General features: G+C 40.8%; 1 protein-coding gene across 2 annotated transcripts; it reads left to right on the forward strand.

Annotated features, from left to right (window-relative positions):
- The first annotated feature begins 1,607 nt into the window (after nt 1-1,607).
- On the forward strand, nt 1,608-25,703 carry erf (Ets2 repressor factor). 2 transcript variants are annotated; one of them, XM_057035343.1, is made up of 5 exons: nt 1,608-2,305; nt 13,778-14,012; nt 18,618-18,730; nt 20,064-20,953; nt 21,376-25,703. In XM_057035343.1, exons 1-5 carry the CDS (start codon nt 2,284-2,286, stop codon nt 21,994-21,996), a joined length of 1,881 nt encoding a protein of 626 aa, XP_056891323.1. In that variant the 5' UTR covers nt 1,608-2,283; the 3' UTR covers nt 21,997-25,703. The 2 variants fall into 2 exon arrangements, with proteins under 2 accessions (XP_056891323.1, XP_056891324.1); XM_057035344.1 differs by having other exon boundaries at nt 13,793-14,012.
- Nucleotides 25,704-27,044: the final 1,341 nt, after the last annotated feature.

A 27,044-nucleotide genomic window follows, 5' to 3' on the forward strand; every position in this document is an offset into this window, starting at 1 on the left:
TAGAATAGTCTGATGTAATGTAGAATTTAAAATCCCTCCCTTTAGCATGTCATCAGTGACCACATCAGAAGTAAAATTTGGGGCTTAAAACCATTTATTTCTTTATTCTTCATTAACAAATAAGTTTTTGATCGATTGGTCCTAATCAAAGAATGGGATCGTTAGCACCTCAGTAATGAACTGATAGTTACGTAGATAACTGATTATCCCCAATCACCCCCGTCAGTTCACCCATATGCAATTGCCAGATCACCTCCTGAGCTTTTGTCGCTGTTGCTTTTCATATGCAGCAAGTGTCCCTGACCCCCTGCCCCACCACCCACCCAAAACAATCGACCCACATGTCCCAAACATCACAAAATTCACTTTTTTTCCAGTCAGTTTCAGAAGCAATCATTATTCCACAATCAGTGTTTTGTATTGGACAGATTGGTTTTTGTTGCTTTCTAAAATTTTGATTAAAATACACAGAGGACACAACGGCTTTTGGTCTGTTCACTAAGCTTCGTTAGCATGATGTATATGTGCATTATTCAATTCCAGAGATTTCCCTTGAGGCCTGATATACAGCTGGCAGAGCTAGTGGTCCTTTTAAAATAACAAGAGTGGATGTTTAAAATGAACAAAAACAGTTCCAAGTAGCTAAACGGATAAAATGCAACTAAATAAGCATACATAGAATGTTACTATGTGAGAATCTGATTATGACAGTTTTGAGTCATACACTGTGAAAAGAAATGCTTCATAATATATCAGATTCTTCCTTCGATTAACAAAACTTACCGATCAACACCATGGAGAGGAGGAAAAGAACATTTAGGAGGAAAAAGAAAGAGTGAAGGTGAGAGAAATAAGTTATCTCTCTCTTCTTCTGCGTGTGTTTTAGTGAATTTGCTCTACATTTCATTTTAAACTAGCGTCTATTTCCGGAAGGCGCACCACCTGTTGAGCAGCCCTTCCTTCCTGCCAGTGTTGTGGCGCCTGCCCTGCTCAGGTGAACACTGCGTGATCAACACCCGCGGCCACGAGGACGGGTCTCCACGGCAACACTGTGACGCGGCAGCCAGGCGCGAGCGGCGCGACAACAGCGGAGGCAGCAGCGCGCAACTGTTTTTAATCGGAGATTGTCTATTGAGATGCATAGGCTTGAAAAAGCGTCCCCAAGCGCCATTTTAAAGTGTCCAGCTTTTCTTATTTTACCTGTTATTTAATTGACGATTATTTGTTTCGAATTTATCCATTAAATTAGAATTTATCTGTTTTTTAATTCCTTCATCAACATGCAGTGCTTATGTGTTCAGACATTAATGAAGATTTCCATTATTTATTTATATGTGTGTGTGTGTGTGTGTGTGTATATATATATATATATACTGTATATATCATATTTATATATTTCATAGGTTTACATTTTCAATATATCGTTTTTTTCTGCTGAACATAGGAAGGTAGATTACAATTGATCAGCGATTTGGGGACTCTAAAACCTCATTTAAGACATCGTTATTATGAATAATAACTGTCCGTTGGGCGTTCGTAAAGACCTAGAAATTGTCCGCGGTCATAAACGATCTTTGGTGAGCAGTAGGCGTTCGGTTCCCCCTTCTCTCCCTCCCTCCGTGGGTCAGCGTGGGCGGCCCCGTGTGGCAGGAGCAGAGCGAAACACGACACCCCGGCAAAGGAAGGGGGTGATAGAACGCAGAGTGAGTGAGTGGAAAAAGAAAAGTGCGTCCAAAGAGAGCGGCGAGCGAAAAAACAAGGCTAAGCTTCATTTGATCTTCCACAAGTGGTTCTGTTGTGACTGTCGGTGAGGAGCAGAATGTGGGGCAGGGATCGACCGTACGATAGCGCTGCAACAGACGGGGTATAATTCAAAAGTGCCCGCATTCCTTTGCTCAGCCACGGACCACGCAGCAAGGCTCATCCAAACTTCGACCTGCGCCATTCAGGCTTGCGAGAGTGGATTTTTCCCCGGAGTCTCGGGCAACTTTCACAAGAGCCGTCCCCGTGAACACATTGAGCAGCGCAAAAGTTTTCGAAGATATCTTGATATGTCGAGATAATTCAAAGACGTATGTGTGAAGTAGTGGAGTACTTGGAAAAACAAAGCCGATCTTGCTACCGAGGCTGGTGCTCAATGGTAAGCCTCGAGTGAGAACAGCACCGAAGGAAGGAGTGTGTTGTCACTGCTAACTTTGCGTGCTAATTGGGCTAAGCGCTAACCGACTCCAGTGTGGTTACGCCGGAGAAAGTGAACAGAGCTTGTCGAACACTAAAACAAAGATGAAAACCCCGGGTGAATCTGGTAAGTTGATAACTTTTTCTTACTTAATTATATGAATAAAGTCCTTCGAACGTGATCTCATAGGAAAAGAAGTGTTCCTAGCTTCGGCGGCTAGCTGGTTAGCATTATCACCAACTCTGCTCCAGGGAAAGTGACAAAGTTGAACGAAGGGTGGATCCATCGGAGCTTCTTGTTTGTGTTTCAGCAAACTTGTGAAATGGAGACACTAATACGCTTTTCTCCTTTGGAGGGAAGATTCAGCTACACTGCAGATTCTGTTTTCTTCACCTTTTAACGTTAATACCGCTGTGAAGATACCGTATTTGCGATTTACAGTGAGGCCAGCGACCTTGCTTGTATCCCAAATTAAGGTAACAGTGGTTAAAAGTCAGGACCAGGACTAAAGTCCACAAACACTCACTATTATATAACTTTGCAAATGAAATTAAGACGACGTTGGTGATGGACTACATTTAGTGGGTTTTGTTAACCAAGACATGGAAAATGTGATGTGCTGCAGTGGGACCACAGTTTTCCCAAATCTAGAGAACAAAGAAATAGATTTTTCTTCACACAAGCACTAAACTGGCACTTGGATATAACTTACGTATTTAAGGAAAGGTTGCCATCGGATATATACAACTGAGCTAGTTAAATGCTGCCTGCTAAGAGACTGGAATAGTCTGAAAACTACATCAGGAAGTGTGCTTCTCCACCAGTTTTTCTTTTCTATTGAAGACACTTTTCAGCAGTAGGAGTGTGTCATTAGACATGTGCAAGAATTGGATCCAACTGGAATACAATCTGTTGGGAATATGAGTTAATCTCAGTTTTTAAATTACCATTCCAAATTCCATTCATTCCATTGTGCTTTTGTTGTCAGAATAATTGTGGTTCTGCAACCCATCATGCCTGATCTCTCTTATGGCATGCATTGGTTTTAAGGTCCAGTTTAAGCGGTGTGTGAGGAAAGATGGTGAGCTTGTAGCCCTAATGGATTCCTGTTTGTGAAATATAACTTGACAGCACAATAACTTGAGATTTAAAATTGGAGAACATTTGTATTTCGCTCAGTTTACAGAGCAGACCAAAGACTATATTGGTGATGGCTTCTTTGTTTTATGGTTGTCATGCTGTTTATGACGTGGCTCATTTGAATGACCAACCCCGTCAAAAACGCGCTTGTAGTTTTGTTTTTTTTTGATGGTATTAAGCTTCCAGATAATTAGGTTTGTTGAAGTGTATCTGTAGATGCAATTTTAAAACATGGACCCACATTTCAGTCTATGCATCTTTATGTTTAATAGTCTTTAATAGGACCTAAGTGTACATTTTTAGCTGTGCTTTAGTGGATGGCTCTTGTATCTGTTCATAGCACAAATCTGACTTTGTTTTCCTGAAAAGAAATACAAATAGCTTGAAAACATGTTTTTGGCTGCAAGGCAAAAGTATAATTTGAGATTTTTTTCTTAATCTAAGGATAGGCCATTTAAATGTTGTATGGTCCCAGTCAGGAAGCATCATGTTCATTATCTAAACCAGAGGTGTCAAACTCAAATACCCAGTGGGCCAAAATTCAAAACTGGGACAAAGTCACGGGCCAACATTGATATTTATTGAAAAAACTCTTCCTCCAGCTATAACAAGGAAACTTTTGATATGGACCCAAACAAATAAATTTTTTTAAAAAACATATCGCCGGCATTCATTTCTTCTCTTTTTATTTTCAGCCTTCTGAAATAAATTTCAATAGTAATCTTTTGCCATTTTAAGTAACTTTTCATCTCTTCTACTTTCTGGCGCCTTTGAGTCATTTCCATGTGTTTGTACTCCTCTTGGCGTTGCATTTTATAGTGTCATCTGTTGTTGTTCTCCTTGTAATGCACATTGGCTCCACATACCAGACAGACAGGTCCGTCTTTTATATATCTAAACAGATATTCTGCCTCCTACCTGTTCAGAAAGGTCCTATTTTCTGCCTTTCTTTTTACCATTTTTCAGAGGGGGTAGTGCGGTGCCAGAATTAGCATTAGCATATAAGGTCGCTTTGACTACTTCCTCTCTCTTGGTGGTTGGCAAGCCAAATACTGGTGCATTACCACCACCAACTGATGTGGAGTGTGGATTTTAACACAGGAGAGCATTCTGGTATTTGTAGTATTAGCACATGCGTTTTAAGAGATAATACCGGCAGGCCAGCTCTAATAGTCAATTGGTATGGCTTCACGGGCCAAATATAATCACATCGCGGGCCAAATTTGGCCCACGGGCCAGAGTTTGACACCTATGATCTAAGCGTTGTATGTGGCTTCTGCATTTCTCCAATGGTGAAGCCTGTGGATGAGTTTCTGGGCATGTTGGACACCATACAGTCTTCCTAACAAGAAGGGAATAGTCTAGGCACACCAGCTCCCAGTTTTCCACTTGCGCTATTCCTTATGTCAACACAGAGCCGTACGTGAGACGTCACAGCTGCAGAAGGAGCCAACACACGTTTTCACATTCATTACAGAGGGGCCGTAAAATGAAAGCAACCATACATAAGCAACTTTTACAGTCTGACAGTGGAGTGTTGTGAATGACTGCTGTTTGTATCATTGTGTTTTTGTGCACGTGTCCTCCACGCACTACTGAATGTGTGTATCGACACGCTCCTCGCTTGCTTGCTCTCTGCACGTGTGTACCCGCTACCCATATGTTTCTCACGTCGTTGTTTTGACTGTCTCTGATGTGGTCACAACACTGTGATGTTGGACTTTTACTAGGAGGCCAAATTGCTCCTTTAGAAGGCAGCTAGGAGAAGTGGACATTTGAGTCAGTGTGTTGAAGAACTCCTAGATGTCGCTTGTTTTCCTACCACGTCACTGTTACCTTTGCGGTAATGTGGCCGTTTCCTTATATTCTACCATTATAGTATGATGCCACCTGGACTCCTTGACAGACTTAAAATTCCTGTTTTTGTCGTGAGGCAGACTGTGTCATTTAGAAATCTTCTGGTTAGCCAATGCGGTTTAAAGATATCTACCCACAATTTTGTAAGTAAGAATAAAACATTTTTCAAAATTTATTTTGCAATGAGAGATTTATTCTTCCTTCGTGACCATTTTTAATGCAGATTTATTACTTCAGACCCCTTACTAGAAACACACAGCTGTTAATACATTTAAAAACGGATAGACTTATAAATAACATTATGCTTATTAGCAGGAACAACCATTCTATCTTTATTACAAGTCTTCTAAAAATAAGCTAAGTACTACATGTTTGTCTCTGGGTACCTTATTTACATTTTGGGGAAGGAAATCAAACTTTTTTATGAGCGAACTAAAGGTTTGCACCCACACTTTTTAGCACAGAACCACTAGGCCGGAGTAATGAACACAAAAAGGCAACCACCATGGAAAGTGCTAAACTTCCTGCCATTATCTTGTTAGTCTAAGCCATTGGGTCACTGTAAAAGTTGACCTGATCACTTTCCTGATGACTGTTACGCTCAGCCCGGGTGTACATGCACTGGAAAATCTACCACAGCGTGACGTCAGCATTGCTCCTAGGTGTAGAGTGTCTGCTCGGACTATTATCATCATCTCTGTGTTTCGGCAACACCTTTCTTGTATGTGTACGGTCTATAGTGAGTGTGTTAACAGTGCCTTTATCCACTTACACATGGCTAATTTTAATTTGCAAGGTATAGACATGTTGTGCCTTTGGCCATCTTCATTTTTCAGGAGAACCTAAACAAATATTTATAGACTTTTGCAATGTGGGCAAAAAGTAGGTTTTCTTTAGCTTGCCGATTGCTAATCTTCTCATTGTTGGACCAGTGGTTAAATAACTTGGTACAAAATAGTGCAACCTATACTGTTTTGGTATCATTTGAGAGCCAAAGGACTAACAGTACCAGCCATTCTTTGAATCAATGCCGAGTGACTGTAAACTACCACAGCCGTCTTTCACTTTATGGTACAGTGTTTGACACAATTTTGCAAAACCGAGATTTCAGTCACAGAGAAGGCAATAAATGTAGTGCATTTATAATATCTTTGTCACCTAAAGGAACTGAAATAGTTTTATTAAAGTGATATATAGCTTCTTAATATAATATATATAATTTGTAGCATTACAGCACATTTTATAAAATACCCCAAATATACTTTGGTGTAGTTGTGGGACACAATCAAACACAAAACACAGATTTGTTAAGAACAAATTCTCTAGACTTCATACTTGTCAGCAGATTCTTTGCCACGTCAAGAGGTTGTACCTGTTTCCTCTCATGAAAACATAAAGATCCATATTCAAGCCAAATGCTTCTCAGAATCTTCTTCTGTGAGATACTGGGGGGTTCAATAATGTTCTTGATACTTTTGATTCTTGCGATAGCAGCAACACTTGATATGAAATCCTTTCTCTACATATTTTACATGCTCCCATTTCCATGGGTGTATAATCTTGTTGGATGGAGTAAATCGGTGTTTAAGATCTTTAAAGCCCAGCAGGGCGAGATAACTGAATATAGCCATGCAGGATCAAAATCAAGAGTAAAGCATATAGAACAAAAATCTCTGAAACACTAGAGGATACAGTGGTTCCAGCTTCAATTGTCTTTAATCATTTTCTAGATCAATAATGGGTAATTTCAAGCAAAAAAAATTCCATGCCTTTAAAAAACCTGTAAAATCTCATAAAGCTGCAGGCAGTACACCATTTGTACTTGGAGCACTTTTTGGGGTATTTTTTAATAGCATCAGGGTCGACAGAAACAAAACACATCGAGGTGTAGATTGTACTTTTTATATGGCTGTTTTGGCTGCACTCATCTGCGTTTGATGAGGTGTGAGAACACACGCCAGCTGTTATGGCTATCATCAGTGACGACTGAGCGTGAGAACATGGTTCGGAGCATTTACTGTCAGTATCAGTTTAGAATAGGAAACTACAATAGGTTTGCATTGATTTGTCACTCAGCAGAATGAAATGTGTGTGGTTCTATAGCGTTTGTATTCCCAGACATTAGTCGTATTCAAACTTTTAAATAAAAAGAAACTAAACATTTTCATCCCAAAAAGGCTGAATGAAAATTGATGCGGCTGCAGAAGGAAAGCCTTTGGGTCGTGTGGTTGTTTTGTCTGGGTAGAGTCAGCTAAGGCTTTCCCTGGCCTTGTGGCACTCCACACGCCTAGATTTCTCGTCGCCTACGCGTTGACGTTGAATATGCGCCATATAACGCAACTAACACTTTTCAACTGCATAATTCCATATGCCCATTCTCTGCAAATGTTTTTTCTCTTTCCAACATGGACGTACGTAGGAAATAATATTACATTTTGATGCATCAATGACCCAGATCTTTTCCACCAGGTAAATCACTTGATTGGATCGCCATATCCTTAGCATTGGGTTGTGAAAAGTTGATCCAGTAGCAGCAATCATGCATGTGGATAAAAACCTACTTGGGGTTTTTAGATTTGCTTAATGGATGTACCATATCTCACTTAAAATGTATGAAATGCAGAGACAAAATCTGCTTTCAAGTTGTGTTTTGACTGAAAACAATTATTTCCATGCTGCACATAGTTATACGGTTATCCACTGTCTTTGAATTGTTGTCATAGGTTTGATTAATACCCACACAATTCTTTGAAGCCATACTGTCGAATGCAGTTACAAATCTATCTGATCTGTTTAATCTGGACCCCCCACCCATATCTTTAGTTTAAACGCCCAGACCCCCCACATGCCGCCAAAACAGTGTGTTGCCTGTCTTGAATTAAGACTAGAAAAACACGCTGGTTTGAGCCTGCCACTCTGTTGTGGCGACGCCATCGTGCCTGTTTTTAATATTTTTTACACAGAGAGTGAGCCACACAGTCTACAGGCTGGAGGATCGAGCTTTTCATGCAGCAGACTGAATAATTAGGGTTTCTGTGGTTCTGCCAATGAGGACAGGCTGACGAACACATTTATCATATACAAATCCCACTAATAAAATCACTTTGAAAATCTGCCTTTGGCTGTTGTTAATACTTTTAGGGGCTTTTGGAGATGCTACTTAATAATAAACTACCTTCACCTTGATGGGTTGGCAGCTACACGAGTCTGCGATGATTTGAGCACAGATGGAAGGACTTGGTGCAATTGTTTCCTGTCTCCTGTTTGGTTTGAAGGCAGATGTGCAGCACAAGTTGATTTTGGATGTTGTTAGTATAAGTCACTTGTTAATATGTATGTTTTCATACATTTAATAGTACTGTCAAGCAGCAGTAACCTGATGAATTGATGACATGTAATTGAGAAATTAAATAGGATATTACAGAAAGTCATTAAATATCCGACCCTTTATCTAATGTCAAACAACTTTGTGGCTGAGTCGAACTTTTCCTTCTATTGCTCGCCAGTTGGTGCTATAAATAGCATGATTAAACCAATTCCAGCCCTTTCTATTAAAAATCTTCCAGCCCTTTATGTTCAGCCCAATGTTCCTCAATTGTCCTGTAATTCTCTTGGTGTTTTTAGCTTTTCTTGATATTCGGTTTATGTCCGATGATTCTTTTGAGCAGCCAACGGAGACTACCTATTAAATTTCATCATATGTCACAGTTTGTAGCTCCATCTTCTCTTGTCTGCCACAAAGCCACATAAAGAAGACCCTCCATTGCTTGTTGAGGGTTTTAAAAATGTCAGATTAGTTTTCTGAGATCCGTTACTAACATCTTGCATAACAGCATGTTTGGAGCTAAAAGTTATCTACTTGGCCCTGGTACCCCCACTGGAAAAGCCCCCCCAAACAGTAACGCATCAAGTCAAATTGGTAGGTACTAGTGGAAAAGCAGCATATGTTGAGTCAGTGGGGTAACTAGTAACCAAACACGAGTAATGTTTGTCGTACATTATTGCTTTCATTTTGAGGGGGAAGCTTTTTAAAAATTAATATGCAATAAGATACAAATTGGCTGTTGGCTGCCACAAATGTCTGGATTTATTAAAAAGGACCCAGAAATAATTTATATTTCAATTTGTTGGTATTTATTCAAAGGCAAAATTATGTATTTAATTGTGTAGATTTATTGTGTTTCATAAATACAATTACTACTTTTCATGCCATCATGTTTGCTTCCGAAGCAGCAGGGACGTTTTCCATGTTTGCCACATCCTGGGATGCAACAGCCGAGACCAGTTTTGAGACATTCAATTAAATATCCAAAAAGTTGGTAAGCTCTCTGAGAATGATCTGTAAATTTATCAAGGAGCATCTTTGTGGACAGCTGCAAATACAGAGTGAATATGTTTGAACCATATCTTATTGACTTGTACAATAGCTGCAATGTTGACAACAGCCACGTATTTGTACAGGGCAGCAGTGCAGGAAAACTGTAAAATTCTTTGAAGGCCCATTTGTTCCCTGCCTCACATTAAGGTAGGGTCTCAAAACGACTTGTCCTACTTAATCAAATCTACAATGGAGTCTTGTTGACTACGTGGAAAGAGACAGTGGACAAGTGAGATAACACTTGATTGACTTTGTTGGAGTTGCTGAGTCAGCTCCCATGATTTGCAGCATGTTCCTGATCTGAGACGTGGTAACAGGTGCTTATTTGTACCCTATGCACGCACACCAGGATGCACATTTGGTCATACCAACAATTAAAGCGACTTAGTTTTTGTTGCTGGTTTACCTGCTGTGTTTGTTAAAGGAAAATTATAGTCTGGTGAAAAAATCACAACAAACATGGCGTAGAAACTGTAATTTTAAAAAAAAATGTTACTCTGTATTCAGTCGATATAGTTCACTGGGATATTTTATTCTCTTTGGATTTCTCCATATTTGCTAAACAAGAACATGCTGTTTTACACAGTCAAATTTGTACATAAATTCATATTTTCCTTTGCATCCATAAGTGGCTTTAGGTGCTGAAAAAACAATTTCTTATCGCTTTCATTTTCAGCATTTTCCTTCACATAAATACATTACTTTTATCTAAAATGTAAAATATTTGTATTAGGAATGTGTGATTGGGAATTTCGAGCTGATAAATATATCTGATAAGTCTACTCCTTTTAGGTAATGGGTGATGCTGATAACATTATCTACAATGCTTTGTTCCAATTTATGTGCGATCAAGATCATAACATGTCATTTGACCTGAAGGTAGGAAAATCGGGAAATGTAGTGAGCCTAAATTTTTTTTATGTTTGGATTAAAGTCCCGAGACTTTGATTGTTTAACTGTGGAAAGTAAAAAATAAAAAAGGCTCAAATCAAAACTAATGACAGATGTACATCACCACTGCTTCTCTTTTTAAACATTTATTCAATCGCTGCTTTGTATATAATTTTGTACATTTACCACATTGGTAATTGCTCCAGTTCTTTGTAAATAATATATATAATCTTCTGTTAAAATGGCTCAATTAGCTCCAGGTTTTACAAACCTTTCCCCTTTCCTTTTCTACATCAACCAACACTAACCCATTTCCTCCTATAATGTTGATACAAAACCTTTCTCAGTAATACATGTATAATCAAGCAATCTGAAGAAGACTGATGCCAGGGTTTACAGAATGAGGACCATCTTTCTTTCCCCATTTTCCCCTTCCTCCTCATGCCAGTCTTTGGCCCCTCCTCCCTGGTATAATCCAGTAGTCTTCCCAACTCTTAACCTTATTCTTTAAATATAATTATTAGACCAAGGTTGAAGATGGGTTTTAAAGCAGTAGTTTACAGTTCAGGAGCTCTCTGTTTTGTCTAACGGTCTAAATGGTCCAACAAGCTATGTATAAAGCTTGAAAATCACCTTCCATTTTTTAAATGACACATTTTGAACTTGTTTAGGCATTAACTCCCTTTTTAGTATGTTTTTTAATGCGTGAAGTGCTACACACCTAGCTGACCTTCCTGCCCCGTACTCCTATATTTCCTGGCTTTTTGTGGTGTCCTGAATACATCCTAGATAAATCCATCAGCCGTCAGACTGTCTCCAGCCTATTATCCTAGTCTGTAACCCTTGGGTTTTGCTGTTTGTGTTCTTAAATCATTACTCTGCAGACAGACACATAATGACCTTTCTGAGAGCTAAATCTGGAACCACCTAAGAATTGGAGGAAGGGAGGGAAATAAATGGGGTATATGTGGATAGATTAAGTAGCATGTTTAAAAAAAAAAAAAAGACTTTTGGGAAGAGCTGTGTACATTTTGTTGCAATGCCTGTTAGGCTGTCTGGACCCCCCACTTGATGCTATCTGTTTTAGCTGGGGCTTTACACAGACTTTAGTCTTTGCAACAGCTATTGCATGGTCCCATGTTGTCTTTAACACAAAAGCACTACCTGTAGTCTGGTGAGTATAATCTGTTGCCATGCATTACATTGTATTTTTAAGGAGATTTGTGTCATGGCAGTTGACCATTAGAATAATTTTCATAATGTATTTTTATAATGACAAACGGTACTAACAGTGACTATTCTCAATTTACATTTTTATTTTCACATGATCCAAAGTTTTAGGATATAGTCAGGACTATAGTAAAACCAGTGCAAAATATTAATAATGGGATGCACAAGAACCAGCGTGCTGGGATGAGTTCTGCAGACTCTAATTTGCAGATAATATTATTTTATTCCATCTGCTACTGTTAAAGTACAAGTTCTATTGGCAGTAAATTACCTCACAGCATACCACTCCCCACCCAATGACTGTAGGTGCAGTGTTCTTTCTATTTTACTCACACAACTAACAATGCCGTTTTTTAGCTCACTGCTGAACTCCTTAGACTTTCCATTATAGTGGTGGTGTCCAAGCCTGTCTGAACACGTGTGTCAAGCTAGTTCTACTTAATTAGTCAGAAGGTTTGCAGTCCTAGACTCAGATGTAGATAAGACTAGATAGTGTTGCAGAATTAATCTGGCCCCACTTTTTAAACCTAACCAAAGGTTTTTTTGTCTACCTATCTCATGTATGCAAATAATTAAAAAGCAATTATCACAACATTGAGCATTATGCTTTTTAAAATTTAGAATATACACTTTTGTATGTTCTAAATGGAAGCAAAATGGGCAGTTCTGCATTCTTAAATAAAACCTGCCTACCTGACAACATACTCGTTTATTACATTCATGTGAGTTGTTTATTAGGGTTGGAGAACATGGATTGTGGTTCATTCATTTTACTGATGTTGCAGATGAATGTAAACCATATTTGGGTAAAAATACATCCTATTCTGTGAGCAAAATGTTTGCCTCTCACCTCTCGTCTCTAAATAACAGGAAGAGTTTCATGTCTGTACTACATGCAGATACTAGAATAGGATAGAAATACGGAGAGAAAATACCTCACTCAGTAAAGTTTAGTTTTTCTTTTTCTTTTTAAAACTTTAATTCCCATGCCATAGCTTTTTAGATCTACTCATACTTTAGACTTTGAAGCAAGTTTCTCTAATTGAATCATATTTTGTCTTGTCTGTCGTGACTTGGCTATTTATTTTTAGAGGTTAAAAAGCTTTTGTTGCTAGGAGACGGTGTCTTAGGAGAAACTGAGGGTGGGAGGGACATTGAAACAGAAAAAGAAAATGATGGTGGTGCTGTTGAGGGTAAGAAAGGCAGAATATGAAAGCTGAATGCTGAAGGAACAAGCAATGAGTCAGCAGGGACATCTGCAACGCACATAGGCACACGCATGTGGTGGGCATGGTTGCTATTTATGTGTCCTTTGTCTGTGTGCTTTGGGCACCTACGCATGAACCCACTTACCTCTCCCTACTAACCTCTGCTCTGTGTGAGGGAGATAGTGGCTTGCCTACTTCAATCTGATCCACTCCTGTACAGTATGTACTTGCACATGTGTTTTCATGTACCCAATTTTATAGTCATTTTTTTTCATTTGTGTCACATCTTGTAACCTGTCCTCAAAAGACACAGGCTCTGTTGTTTCTGGTATGAATCATTTGCCCGCACATATAATTAGTCTTTAGAATTCAAATGCTGTTAGCAACTACTAAATCCTGTTTTTCTGTCCTCTGGCTCATTGTGTAAGTTGAAGAGCTCAGATGAGTGCATATGATTTGTTAGTCATCAAGAGTGTTTTTCAGTAATGCTGGTTGGCAGGGTTGGTTTCATTTTCAAGTTATTTGGAAATTTTTAACCTGAGTTATGTATTTTTCCAAAATACTCTTTACGCACATATTGTTTGCCTAATTAGGAGGAGTTTACTTTCACCTGTCTGAGTTAATTACGTTTACCATTATTCACCTATAGATTTATGGCAACTATTAAAATGTGATCAGTGTCTAGATGGCTTCAATCTCTGTTCAACAATTTTGCCTCACATTTTAATAAATTGAGCATTTGGACTTAATGACTGGCAAATTAAAAATCTATTTTACCAAATCTCCCATGTGCCATGATAGAGCTAAAATACAGCCAAATTATGACTTATAATTGGCTTTTCTTTAGGTCCATATGGCTGAATGTCCCTATTTCTGTTCTTTGCCTTTCTCAAGGGTTTGTCTTTCCAGAATGGGCCTACAAGCCGGAGTCAAGCCCAGGCTCCAGACAGATTCAACTTTGGCATTTTATCCTGGAGCTGCTGCGGAAGGAAGAATATCATGAGGTCATCGCTTGGCAGGGAGATTATGGAGAGTTTGTCATTAAGGACCCAGATGAAGTGGCCCGCTTGTGGGGTGCAAGGAAGTGTAAACCACAGATGAACTATGACAAACTCAGTCGAGCTTTAAGGTAAGCTTAAAGAGTTTGTCTTACAATGTTGTTTTACGATTGTCCTGTTTTTTATCATCAAATGAAAAATGTACTCATGTGTCCAATTAACCATAGAGGCAGACCAATGAGACAAATGAGACATCCTTTGGAAATGTTTGTCTAGCACAGCTTCTACACCTGGATGAGATAATATTATCAAGGAATTCTCAGGTCTATCAGAAAATTCCTGACGAGAATCTCCTTTCATTAGTCAGAACGTCAATATGCACACTTTAGTCAAGTTATGCTCCAAATTTGGCTTCGCCCTCTCATCAGAATTTTTTCAGAGAAAATTGAATAACTAAAGGGGACATGTCCTCCTCAATGCTAGGGGGATATGCAATTTGCATCTTTCAGCAGATTAATATGGCCCCTTTTCTATTTGACCTATTACATTACATATTAAACAACTGGAGCCAGGTGGCAGCCCAGCTTTTCAAACGTCAGGAAGATGGATAATCGTACAGTTTGTTAATTTCTTACATCATGTACATGTTATTTATTGTGCCGATAAAAGTGGTGTGCAATTGTGGTCATGACCTGCGTTCATGGATATGTTTAATCAGGAAGGGGGGGGGGGCTCATACGCCAGCACAGAGGTTTGGGAGCATGCAAACATGCATCAAGAGTACTTTATTGATCCCTTTAGGGATACGAAGAAGCGGCTCATATATAATCAATCTGTATTTATATAGCATCTTTTACAATCAAAATTGTTTCAAGGCGCTTTCCAGAATCCCAGGGCCTAACCCCAGACAAGCAACAGTGGCAAGGAAAAACTCCTCTTTAACAGGAAGAAACCTTGATCAGGACCAGGCTCATGAGGGGGACCCTCCTGCTGATGGGGGCGCTGGGTAGAGAGAGAGGAGAAGGGGGAGAACAGGTAGAGGATAGAATGGAGAGGAGAGGAGAGGAAACTGACCCAGTGGGGTGACAGAGGCCTGTCAGGTGATCATGTTTCTGGACCCCGGCAGCCTTGGCCTATAACAGCATGACTAAGATGTTAACCTAATGATTAGACGACCCCCTAAGTATGATAATTTGTCTGTCTATGGTAACTGGAACTATAGAACAGTAACGAGCCCTTAGGCAAGGCTCCTTATTCATATATATGCCTACACCTCGGTACGAGCGGAATGTTAACTGATAGAGTCATACCGGCTCGGACATCGCCCGGGTCAACAAGGTCTGCGTCAGGGGTCAGGGAACCAGGGTCCCCTGATGTCAAATTGGCTACTGGAACAAGGCATTCATGGAGCAGGGCAGAGAACGTGGTACTGGTGGAGTGTTACTACGGGAGTAACCCCAGCCAGAGAGGGTACATGCAGAGGATGTGGGAGAAATGGGTACCTCAAAACCCCACATCCTCACTGACTAAGAAGCGGCTCTTAGCTCAGTGTTCGAATATCCGCAATAGAAAGCTGCTATCACAGCTAGAGATTAACGAGTCACGGCGGTGTGCCTCACCTACGGTACAAATATGCTCCAGCAAGGAGGAGCCAGGGCGCCAGGTCAGTGTGGGGGTGATTTCATCATCACCCCCCCAATATAGAGATTGGGTACACAGCCCCAATGATAGACGGAATCAGGACAAGGGCAGCTGACCTAAGAGAGAGAATCATGAAGTCCTGGGGGAACTCAACTACCTCCCTGCCAAGGCTAACAAACACAAAGTACCAGATGAATCTCTACTGGAGGACATGAACGCGGCACTGTCAACCATCCCTACCACTACCATCACTGAGACCAATCAGCTGATGTATGCAGCGGCAACGGTTATCCTACAGATGCTTGGCTATAAGATGAAGAGCCATAAGGAGCAAATGGCCCCATGGAGGAGAAGGCTAGAGGCAAAAATCATGGCAACACGGAGAGAAGTCAGCCTAATAACAGAGCTGAGTAGAGGCGTGAATCCTAGGACAGAGCGGCCCAAGAAGTACAACAAACTGTCTATACCTGAGGCACTGGAGACTGCTAAGCAAAGGCTCACAGTCCTGCCGACCCAACTTAAGAGGATGTCTTAGCAGACATCCAAACAAGAGTGTCCAAAACGAAGAGCTGGACAGCACCAGGGCCCGATCCACGCCTACTGGCTTAAGAAGCTGACTGCACTCCATGAACGCCTGGCAGCACAAATGAACCAGCTGCTAACATCAGGGGACCACCCAGAGTGGCTTACCCAAGGCCGGACAGTCCTCATAATGAAAGACCCCCAGAAGGGCACAATACCGTCCAACTACCAGCCCATAACCTGCCTCAGCACCACATGGAAGCTCCTATCAGGCATCATAGCGGCTAAAATCAGCAGGCACATGGATCAATACATGAGCAGAGCACAGAAAGGCATAGGGAACAACACCAGAGGTGCCAAGCACCAGCTACTGGTCCACAGGGCATTTGCCCAGGACTGTAGGACGCGGCACACCAACCTGTGCACTGCCTGGATTGATTACAAGAAAGCCTATGACTCAATGCCGCACACATGGATACTAGAGTGCCTAAAGCTGTATAACATCAACAGGACACTAAGAGAGTTCATCCAGAACTCCATGAAGCTGTGGAACACGACTCTGGAGGCCAACTCAAAGCCAATTGCGCGGGTGAGCATCAGATGTGGCATATATCAAGGAGATGCCCTGTCCCCCCTGCTGTTCTGCATAGGCCTAAACCCCCTTAGCCAGATCATCACCAAGAGTGGCTATGGGTACCAGTTCCGAAGTGGAACAACCGTCAGCCACCTCCTCTACATGGATGACATCAAGCTGTATGCCGAGAATGAGCGTGACATCGACTCCCTGATCCACCTCACTAGGATCTACAGCAAAGACATCAGGATGTCATTCGGGCTAGACAAATGTGGGCGGATGAATGAAAGGTGATCGAAACTAACACAAGAAGCTGGAGAAGTACCGAGGGCTGAAAGAGAAGATAGAGAGAATGTGGGGCATGAAGGCAACAGTGGTCCCAGTGGTGATCGGGACACTAGGGGCAGTAACCCCCAAGCTGAGTAGATGGCTCCAACAGATACCAGGAACCACATCAGAGATCTCTGTCCAGAAGAGCGAAGTCCTAGGAACAGCTAAGATCCTGCGCAGAACCTTCAGACTCCTGGGCCTCTGGTAGAGGACTGGAGTCTTCTGATGAGGACGCATCTTTGCTCAGGGCTTGACTGTCGTCGCCATTGTCGTAGGTGTATTTGCCACAGCGATGAAACAGATGAAATAGATATAAAAATAAAACGCCATTTAACATAACTGGATGTCCAATAAAGGCTGCAAGATGTTTGAAAGTTCGGGTCAAAGCGGCATGGTGCCGGGGGTGGCCCGGATACAGGGGTGTCCTCACTGTTTGGTCTCATCGCTGTGGCAAATTCACTGACGACAATGGCGACAACAGCGAAGCCCTGAACAAAGATGCGTCCTCTCATCCGGAGATGGGACTGTCTGGGTTTCCCCTGATTAATTGAATGAATATTCAGGTAGACAGCAGACTTCATACTTTGATCACAAAATGTTGCCGAACCTTGCCCCAAATAACTGAACCAACCCATAGCTGTCGGCATGATGGGTGCATCACTTTATCTGCAGATCTCTTCTTGCCTGATGTGCCATCACCCTGGAACACAGTAAATCTAAATCTAGACTCTTCAGACCTCATGACCTCCAGAGTCCAATTAATTGTTTAACTAGACAACGCATGTGCACAACCTTCGCACACAACCTTCGCACTGGTGTGTGACCCGGGAACAAAAACATTCCTGAAACATATCTAGTCAGTCTAAATCTGCACATTAAGTAAAGCTTAAATTACATACAAGTTTAACATAGGTACAATCATCTGTGTCTTTCTGTTGAATGTCGATCCGCTGCATTTCTTCACTTGTTTATTAGGTGACATAAGACGTAAACTATAAAAGGGCTGTATTAACTTTTTTAGAATGAGCATATCACCACCTAGTGTTTAAGAGGAGGACATCTACTTGTCAGTTATCCGACTTTCTCCGTTGCATGTAAACTGAGAAGCAAATTCCGAAAAGGCACCAAAAAACGAGCCTTGTTCCTTTAAGTAAATGTACTGAATGATTCATGTATCATTTCATTATCTAATGGACATATGCTTAAAACATGAACAAGAGGCTCGTTTCTGAGTGGATATTTTTATGTTCAATTTTAGTCACTGAGCTATAATCTATCTGCCTGGTTCTGCTCAAAACTATGAATAACGTATTGCATTTCCAAGAATGAAGCCGCCCAATTGAATTGAAGATGTGTTTATGTGAGAAGCCTGAATATGGTTTTGTCCGAGGCTTTTGGTGAGTCACAGGGAATCATTTTATCTTCTCAATGAGTTGTCAATGGGTCTCTATTCACTCGTCAGCATCACTTGTTTTGTATTGCTGATGACTAATGCCTGGTTATGGTGAAATCAGAATAGCTTACTCATTGCAATAAACCTCCCCCATCTGTCCGTCCATCCATCTGCCCATCTGTCTGTCTGTATGTATGTACACTGCACATATGAAATATGCTCCTTCTGGATGTAATCGGTATTTAGGTTTGACAGTGTGTCCTTCTTCTTATGCAGATATTACTACAACAAGAGGATCCTCCACAAGACCAAAGGGAAAAGATTCACCTATAAGTTCAATTTCAACAAACTAGTGCTGGTCAACTACCCTTTCATTGACATGGGCTCTGGTATGTATATAGGAACTGGTGGATTCTGTGACACACTTTCACAATCGCATGCCTTGAATGAGACATGGTAAAGTTGGCCAAGTTGTTGCTGCTACATTAGATGACCATGGTATATCTGGAAGCCAGGAAGAAGCATTTTAAAAAACAATATTCTCTTTTTACAACAGCGTCATTTGAGCCAAAATAATTAATTACAACTGTTGTTTCTGCAGCTCTTCTGGTACATTCTTTTTTATCGACAGTAATGCTGCGAAACTTATACATTCATGTACAGTAAAATGAGGTACAATTGCAGGTAAAACCAGACCTTAGTGTCACAAGTTAATTGACCTTAATTTAAATGATTTAGTATTTTGTTTTGTTTTTCAACATTCAGGAAACTAGATAATTGGTCATTTTTTAAACAATACTGATCATTGAAATATTGCAACTTCCTGGTCATCCTGCCATTTCTAAAACGGTTCAAATTATATTGCTGAAAATCTGGTGTCTGGGTTCTGAAATGGAGACATACTGTACAACAGTTTGGTTCTGTCTCGTCCCTCTTCTGAAGTCACCCAGCATAAACAGAGCCCATATGGAGCGTTGGATCCTGGGTGACGGAAGTGCAGCACGAAGCTACAATTATAGTCGACGTGTGATGTGGCCCACACGCTATGTTATATGATGGCTTCTTAGTGTTCCTCAACATGCACGCATGTGCACACACATCCGGACATACACACGATGATTATGGGCTTTACCAGAAAGAACCACTCACACTCTTACTGGCAAAAACAAAACAGAAAGCAGAACCCAGCAAGTGTTTATAATGGCAGAAAAACAGCTTTTCCAGTATTTAAATCCAGCATGTGCACGATTGCCAAGAATTTACTGCAATGTCATATTCTCCAAATAGGGAGGGAGAGTGTGAAGGGTTGATAGAAGAATGAATTTCTGCCTTTGTGTAACCCAGAGGGTCGTCTGGAATGCACCATATACTGTACATAGACCTGATTTGATGCACATTAGTATATACAAAATATTCTAGTGTGAAAGCAAGTGCTAATGAAACAAGCATTATGGGCAAGTAAGTCATTTGTTTTATTTAAACCAATGCTAACTTACAGTTACCGGTAGTTGTTGTTTTGTGAATGTTGGAGGGAGGCAGGGAGCAAGACTTTTAAAGTGCAAAGAGTTCATCTTCAGGAGTGTGGAAAAGTTAACAAAAAATCCAGGAGTTTGTATTGCAGCTCTGCTATAGTTGGGACTATGGAGTAAATCTAGGAAGCCTTTATCCAATGACATTTATGACGGCTAGAAATCCTAACATTAACTCTTCCTCACCTTTCAGGTCGAGGGATCCCTCAAAGTGCCCCTCCTGTGCCGACAGGAGGCACTCACTTTCGTTTCCCCCCTTCCACACCGTCAGAGGTCCTCTCATCCAGTGAAGAGCTTCGCAGCCCCAGCATTTTCAATAGTGTGGCTCGCCGCATGGCACGCGGTTCTGTGAGCGACTGCAGTGATGGTACTTCCACCAACTCTGAGATAGAGGAAGCCCTTGGAGCAGATGAGCGTGGCATTGGGCCAGAGAGGGCCTTCAGAAGCTTGCTTCCTCCACGCCTGCCTCATGAATCTCTCTTTAGGGTCTACAGTGGTGGACCAAACCCTGCAGGGCTCACTAGACCTGCCCCCAGGGTCCATACAGAGCCTCTGTCTCCATTCCCTGTGTCACCACTACCTGGTCCAGGAGGTCTCATGGCTCCAACTTTATCCCCCGCACTGTCTATGACCCCCACCCCCCACTTGCCCTTCACCCCTTCCCCTTCCCTGTCATCTCCCATGATGGGTTCTCATTTCTCCTTCAACCCAGAGGACATGAAGCACTACCTGCAGGCGCACACCCAATCTGTCTACAACTACCACCTCAGCCCTAGAGCCTTCCTCCACTACCCAAATATTGTCATCCCTCATCCTCACCGCCCCAACCTGGAGAAACCGACCCCCCATCACATCCATGGCCCATCTCTGGCACTATCACATTCACTCAGCCAGCAGCCAGGAAGTGTGGAGGAGCCGCAGCAGCACCAGCACTCATCACCATTTAAGTTTAAGCTGCAGCCACCGCCTCTTGGACGCAAACAGAGGGACACAGTGAGCTCATTGGCTGCTTCCTCCTCCTCAGGCCATGCTTCATTTCCAGGATCTGCTCAGAATACCAACACAGCACCTCCCAAGATCAAGGTGATAATGTAGTAACATGCACAGCCACTTCAAGTAGGAGTTAATAAGTGTACTGATTAGGAATCCAATATACTATCAAACATCATCTGATATTGAATACATTGTACCACTTTCTCCAGGCTCCAGGCCTCTTAAGAATTTTCAATAGTTAATTTATTTATATTTGTTGCACTTAGTTATATTTTCCAATATTTAATATCTTAACTAAAACACATTTAAGGTATTTTCTTAAGGTGGTCTCTAACCATATTTTCAAATAAATTATTAGAAAAAACGTAAAATTTCCTGATTTATTTGTAGTCCTCCAAATACACCAAAATTACATTTTCTTCAGAGTAATCTTGGGGAAAACACAAATGTCTTCATCAAAGATGTCTGAGTTGAAACTTAACTTTATTATATTTTCTATTTCTTTTCGCCAGGTGGAACCGATATCAGACATTGAGTCTGAAGAAGAAGTGGAGGTTACTGATATAAGTGAGGAAGATGAGCCCAGTCACAATGATGAGGATAACAGCAGTGGCATCTTTACTCCATCCATTCATCACCAACCTGGGTTCAACAACCACCATCAAGCTAATGGTAAAACCACTGAGGATAATGCAGATGAAGATCCTGATGATGATGATGATGATGAGGAGGTCTTTAAGACTCCTGCCACCCCTCCATCTGGCAGCGATGGTGGTCTGGCCGTCCCTCCAATAAGTCTGAAAAGTGATCCAGGCCAAGCGGCTCCCACCAGCCCCGGGGGGACACGCTGCATCCCGCTGAAGCTCCGTTTTAAACGCCGCTGGAGTGAGGACCAGAAGATGGAGGCAGACGGAGATAGGGAGGAGGCTGAAGATAAGAAAGTGAGGGCCAATGAAGGGGAGGAGGAGGAAATGGAGGGTAAACCTGGAGCACAAGTGGTGAATAAAGATGAAAGAGTACGTGGGGGTGTTATTTTGGGGTTAATGCTGCCACCACCTCCAACCCAACGCAGAGCAAGCTCAGAGCTACAGAGAGCAACGGCACAGCTATCTCTAGAAAATGCTGGCTTCTAAGCGACACACTGATAGGGATCCTTCTTAACCCAAGAACACTGTCAGGTGATCAGGTTGGTCACTGTGACATTAGCATTCTAATGTTAAAACATTCTAGGGTTAAATAAGAGCGACGCACCTCAGATTTTTATGAACAAATGTCACATTTTAACATAATGCCTTGTCATCCACCGTTGGCAGCGGTACGTGTGAACACGTGTTAAGTAACGATTCATTTGCCTCTTACTAAATCACAGTTCTGTTGTCTTATTAGATTACTGAAGTATATGTCAGATCTTTTTGAACAGCATCGGGAAAAACCTAACTGGGGAAATGTGTCTAATAATTACACATAAAGTTTCTAGCTACCACTTTTTTTTATTGACAGAAATTTCCCAGCCTTTACAGATATAAATGCACCAGTTTATGTGCAACATCATTAAGATTGTGCCAACAGTTCTTACATTTAAACTTTGTGTTTTAGCAATGTTACTCGGTAATTACAATTCTTCCACCCTGTATAAATGTGGGAACCAAGAACAAAATAAGTGTCCAAATGAATAAGAAATTCAATTTTAGGTTTATTCCAGTATAAATTCTTACAACTGATTAAAATAATCCCATGCATACATGTTGACGGTGTATTTAGAGATAATGGTGTGTTAAACTTAGTGCTGTTTTTTTCTCCTCGGTGGCAAGGATCATCAAACAGCTGTTGGGTATTATGGACTGTCCATTCATTGCGGATGCACTCATGTAGCCTCTGATGTGCTGTGAGGCAACACACTTCTGCTTCTCTGTGCGTCTTACAGTAACACTCAGATGACATTGTAAGTCTTATTTTTAACATTTGATTTTTAAGACATTATAGGAATTGCACGTTGCCTTTTCAGCGCCTCCTCCATCACCTCACATCACACCTGTGCCCACATTCTAACTTGAAGGTTTAACATCTCAATGAGTCATATTAGACACTCTGGAGTGTGCAGCAGTAGACTGGAATGAAATAATGACTTTTTCACCCACGTCTGCCTCACTTAAAGGTGGTGCACCCCTCTTCCATCTCTTCTTTTCTCACAATTGTACAGCAGCTAGCGTTGGTATGAACACCTTTGACAGCTCAGATAAGAGATTACAATGCCTCTGTCTGCACTATTCAATCGTTTACAAGATGGAGGGCAGCCAGCGGAGAAAAATACCTTTGACTGTTCTCTCCCCAGAAAACACCATTCTGAACAACTCGGAGACAGAGCCCATTCACACCACACATGGAGGGGAAGATTTCAATCAAATGACTATGATGTTCGAGATGTAATTTGACTGTATAGAAAATGCAGTTGAGTCTTTGAGGAATGTTTTTTCCTCACATTTCCTCTCCTTGAGGCCACTGTGACTGTAGACACATTCGACCGATATAAAGTTAGGAAAGAAACAACCATCAAGCCTCAAGAAAACTGATGGTTTCAGCTGTTTCTCAACAGCATTGTCTGTAGATTTTTTTGGAGTTTTTTGAGCATTCCAAATGTTTTGTCCCTCAAACATCCAGATGAAAAGTTCTTTTCTGCATTCCAGGAGTGTTTGTCTTTGTATATTGACTATTTTTGCTTTCAGGATGCTTGTAAGGATGCAGAAAAATCTTTGAGGGCATTCACAACAAATGGAGGTTTGGGAATAAATGTTATTGAGCAGTGTGCAGCAAATCCAGCTGTCGCAGTGCATAAAAAGAATGTAGAGCATCACAAACTCAGGCCAACTGTCACCCAGACACTAACAAAGGAGTTTTTATGTAATCCTTGTAGATTTAAAGATATTTTCCCATTTTGATAAGCAAAATAACTGTGCCTTTTCTTAAAAAAGAAGATAAGTTCTATCCCCAACATGCCTTCTGCTTTTATAACATATACAAAATATTAAACCCAAATGTTATATTTCAGTACAGCTATTTAATACAAATCTGGAATACTATTTTTAGAGGTAAAGAAATATTTATATTTGAATGGGCATATTGTCTCTATTAAGTCTTTGAAGCCTTCTCACCCATGCCTTCTTCTGTCTTGAGCTGCTGTGATGGGGGTGACAGTATCAGAATTTACTGTTTGTGTGGTAGAATGATGTGTTTCAGGGAGGATGTGGGAGAAGAAATGAATGAGCAGTTTAGACTTGCATTGTTAGAGGGCAGGTTGATTGGTTTGTTTGGGGTTTTTGTCTCGCCCCAAAGTGGCAGCCAGGCTGGGCTTTATTCACGCTACGGTAGATGATGAAACCCTTTAACCCTGATACAGAAAGGGTGGCAGGTCATAAAAACTGGCATGTGATTTAGATCAGTTGACAATCAAACAGCAAGTGTGGAGTGTTATAAGCATGACAGCCAGGGCCACATGATACTGGCCACATTACGAGTATTAATTCGAGTACAGGACCTTCATTTGCGTTATCAACACATCTAACCCCCCCCCAAAAAAAAATTGTATCATGAAATTGAATATGATAAAAGTGAACCACAGATTTAGAGCTAATCTGGACCTGTAAGATTAATAATTAGATTAAGACAATAATGGTTAAGAAAATGAGAAAACGGACTCGGTTCAGATGTAGTGTTGACACATTTGACAGTATGTGGGTTGTATTTGGGCTGTTTGTGTGCTACCTAGACACATACACACACCTTGGTTAAATGAGCCCTTAATGTGTAGAACAAAGAGAATCGTGACGTGTCATGTGACCTGACACCCATGCAGTCTGTGCAGAAGAGATGGTAAAGTACACAGAGTGAAAGCCTGCAGCAGAGTTGAGGGAGAGGGACTTCCCACAATCTGACTCACAGCTGCTGCTCACTATTTTTACACGTGTGGTTTTATGGTTAAATCATCCATACAGACCTCTTGATCACAGAAAATAATCTCCTGGTCCCTGTTTTTCCAAACAGCACCATTCTGTCAGTGTAATCATATTTTTCTTTACCAGGCACAAAAACAACTCTACATTTATCCTTCTGATTGGCTTAATGACATCTTGATCGAATTGAAATTTAAAATAGGTAGGGGTAAGACTCATCAGGAGTCAGTGCTGGAGGTCGCTACCAGCAACATGGGAGGGACATTAGAGGACAGATGTAGCATGTTTACAAGTGCCTGGGACAGAAAGAGCCAGTTGTATTGTATCTGCTGCCTTACCTGTTACCAATTCACAAATACAGCCACAAATCTAAAATTGCCATTTCCACACTTTGTTGATGCCCTCAATTGCATTACTATTTTTATTATCTTGTATTATTTTGACATATTACTGTTACTCTTGTAATAATATTATTAACATGACTCTTTTTTTATTCTTTTGTACCTTTTCTTGCCATGGCCTGGTTTCTTCTGAATAAATTCCTCCTTTTCTGGGGTTTTTGTTCCAGTTTGCACTCTGTTTGCCTATGAGCTAATTGCTTCAGTGCTGTCTTTTTTTTAATGCTCTGATTTTTGGAACTGTGTTAGCATGGACAAGATGTTGGTCACACAGTTGTGTAAATATTTTTTTTTTCCCATTTTGGAGGATTCTGTAAGAAAAATGAACTTTGTATTGTTTTGCCATTGTATTATTTGAAATGGTTACCCTTTCTGTTCTCTGACCTGTCTCTCCTCTCAATTTCCATCATAGAAGAACCATCTGTATTTCTGTTTCCCTTCTGTTCATCTTGATTCAAAAAAATAATCAGGGTTCATTAAAAAGGTAAAAATGGATTTCGGTCAGTTTGTCTTTTCTGTGTCTATAATTTACCAGCAAATTCAAAAGCTTCTTTAGTTGCTAAACAAAAAAGTCAAATATCACATTAAAGTTATATTTAAGCATTTCTATTGTGCTTCCAGGTATTCTTTTCATCTAAGTATAAATGGAAGAGCTTTAAAGCATTTTGCCGTTCCTACTCGGATGGTTGTTGGTGGTTTTGTTCAACAGTGAGACAGTCTGAGGCGAAAGGAAAGTGACGTCGGCAATCAAAAGTGCCTCTTAATTCTTAAACACGCACCTCATGAACGGGTTTAGAGGTCGTCTTTATTTATAAATGGCCATCTGCTGCCGCCTGCTGGTCATTTCTTTCATTTTATATTTTGCACCGTTTCTCTGAAAGGACTTTTTGTGAAAACTTGTAAGTTGAAGTTCTGTCTGTTTCCTCTTTAAACATACTGAAATGTAGACTAGTTACATCATCTGGACATGAAAGCAATCTGTTGTGCACATAGCTTTAATCTTAGGCAGCTTGATCCATATGCACTTCTTATGTTCAGTTATTAGTGATATTTACTAATATTTAATGAGCGTTTTAGTTTTGTTCATGCCTTTGGTTGCACCACCGCCACCTTTCTTCCCTGCTGTCTGTTTTGAAGTATCCATAAACTGATGTTAATCCATGGAGCGATTGACAAGCAATTTGATTCCCAGCAGTGGGGTCAAAGGTCACAGCCCGGATGGTCTGAGACTTAAAACAGACCATAACAAATGACTAAAAGTACAAAATTGAAAAAATTTCACTAATTTTATTTTATTAACTTGGATATTGTTCTGCATAGATGCATATGTTTATATGAGTTTACCCATAAATATTAGTATTAACTACATTTAGTGTTTGTGGGATTTGGAAAATTGGAATTTTAAACACAAAGTGTGTTCAAACTTGTACTATGTTAGTTAGTGTGAGTACCAGATTATGCACCTGCATTTGAGTAGCTGCACCTTGAGTGTATTTCTGGAGGCAGATTGTCCTTGCAGCTCCTCAGTAAGAAGGATTCATTAACTGTTCTTGCCACAGGACGGAAGCATCCACTAGCTGTGCTGTCACCACACCATCAATATGTTCCTCTCCTGAGGGTCTACGTGTGTTGTCATCATAACTTTAGGCTTTACAAAAAGCTATCATCAAAGATCACTTCATTGAGCATCCCCATTAAAGCTTAACAAATGTTCCTTTTTCAGGAGTGGCAACAATTTATTTGTACTTAAATTATTATAAATATGTTGTTCTTTTGTGCACATTCACTCTTCCAAATGGTTTAAAATCATTTTGTGTGCCTTAAGGGTGACCGAGG

This window comes from Takifugu flavidus, chromosome 6 (genome assembly GCF_003711565.1).
Source record: "Takifugu flavidus isolate HTHZ2018 chromosome 6, ASM371156v2, whole genome shotgun sequence".
Lineage (NCBI taxonomy): Eukaryota > Metazoa > Chordata > Actinopteri > Tetraodontiformes > Tetraodontidae > Takifugu > Takifugu flavidus.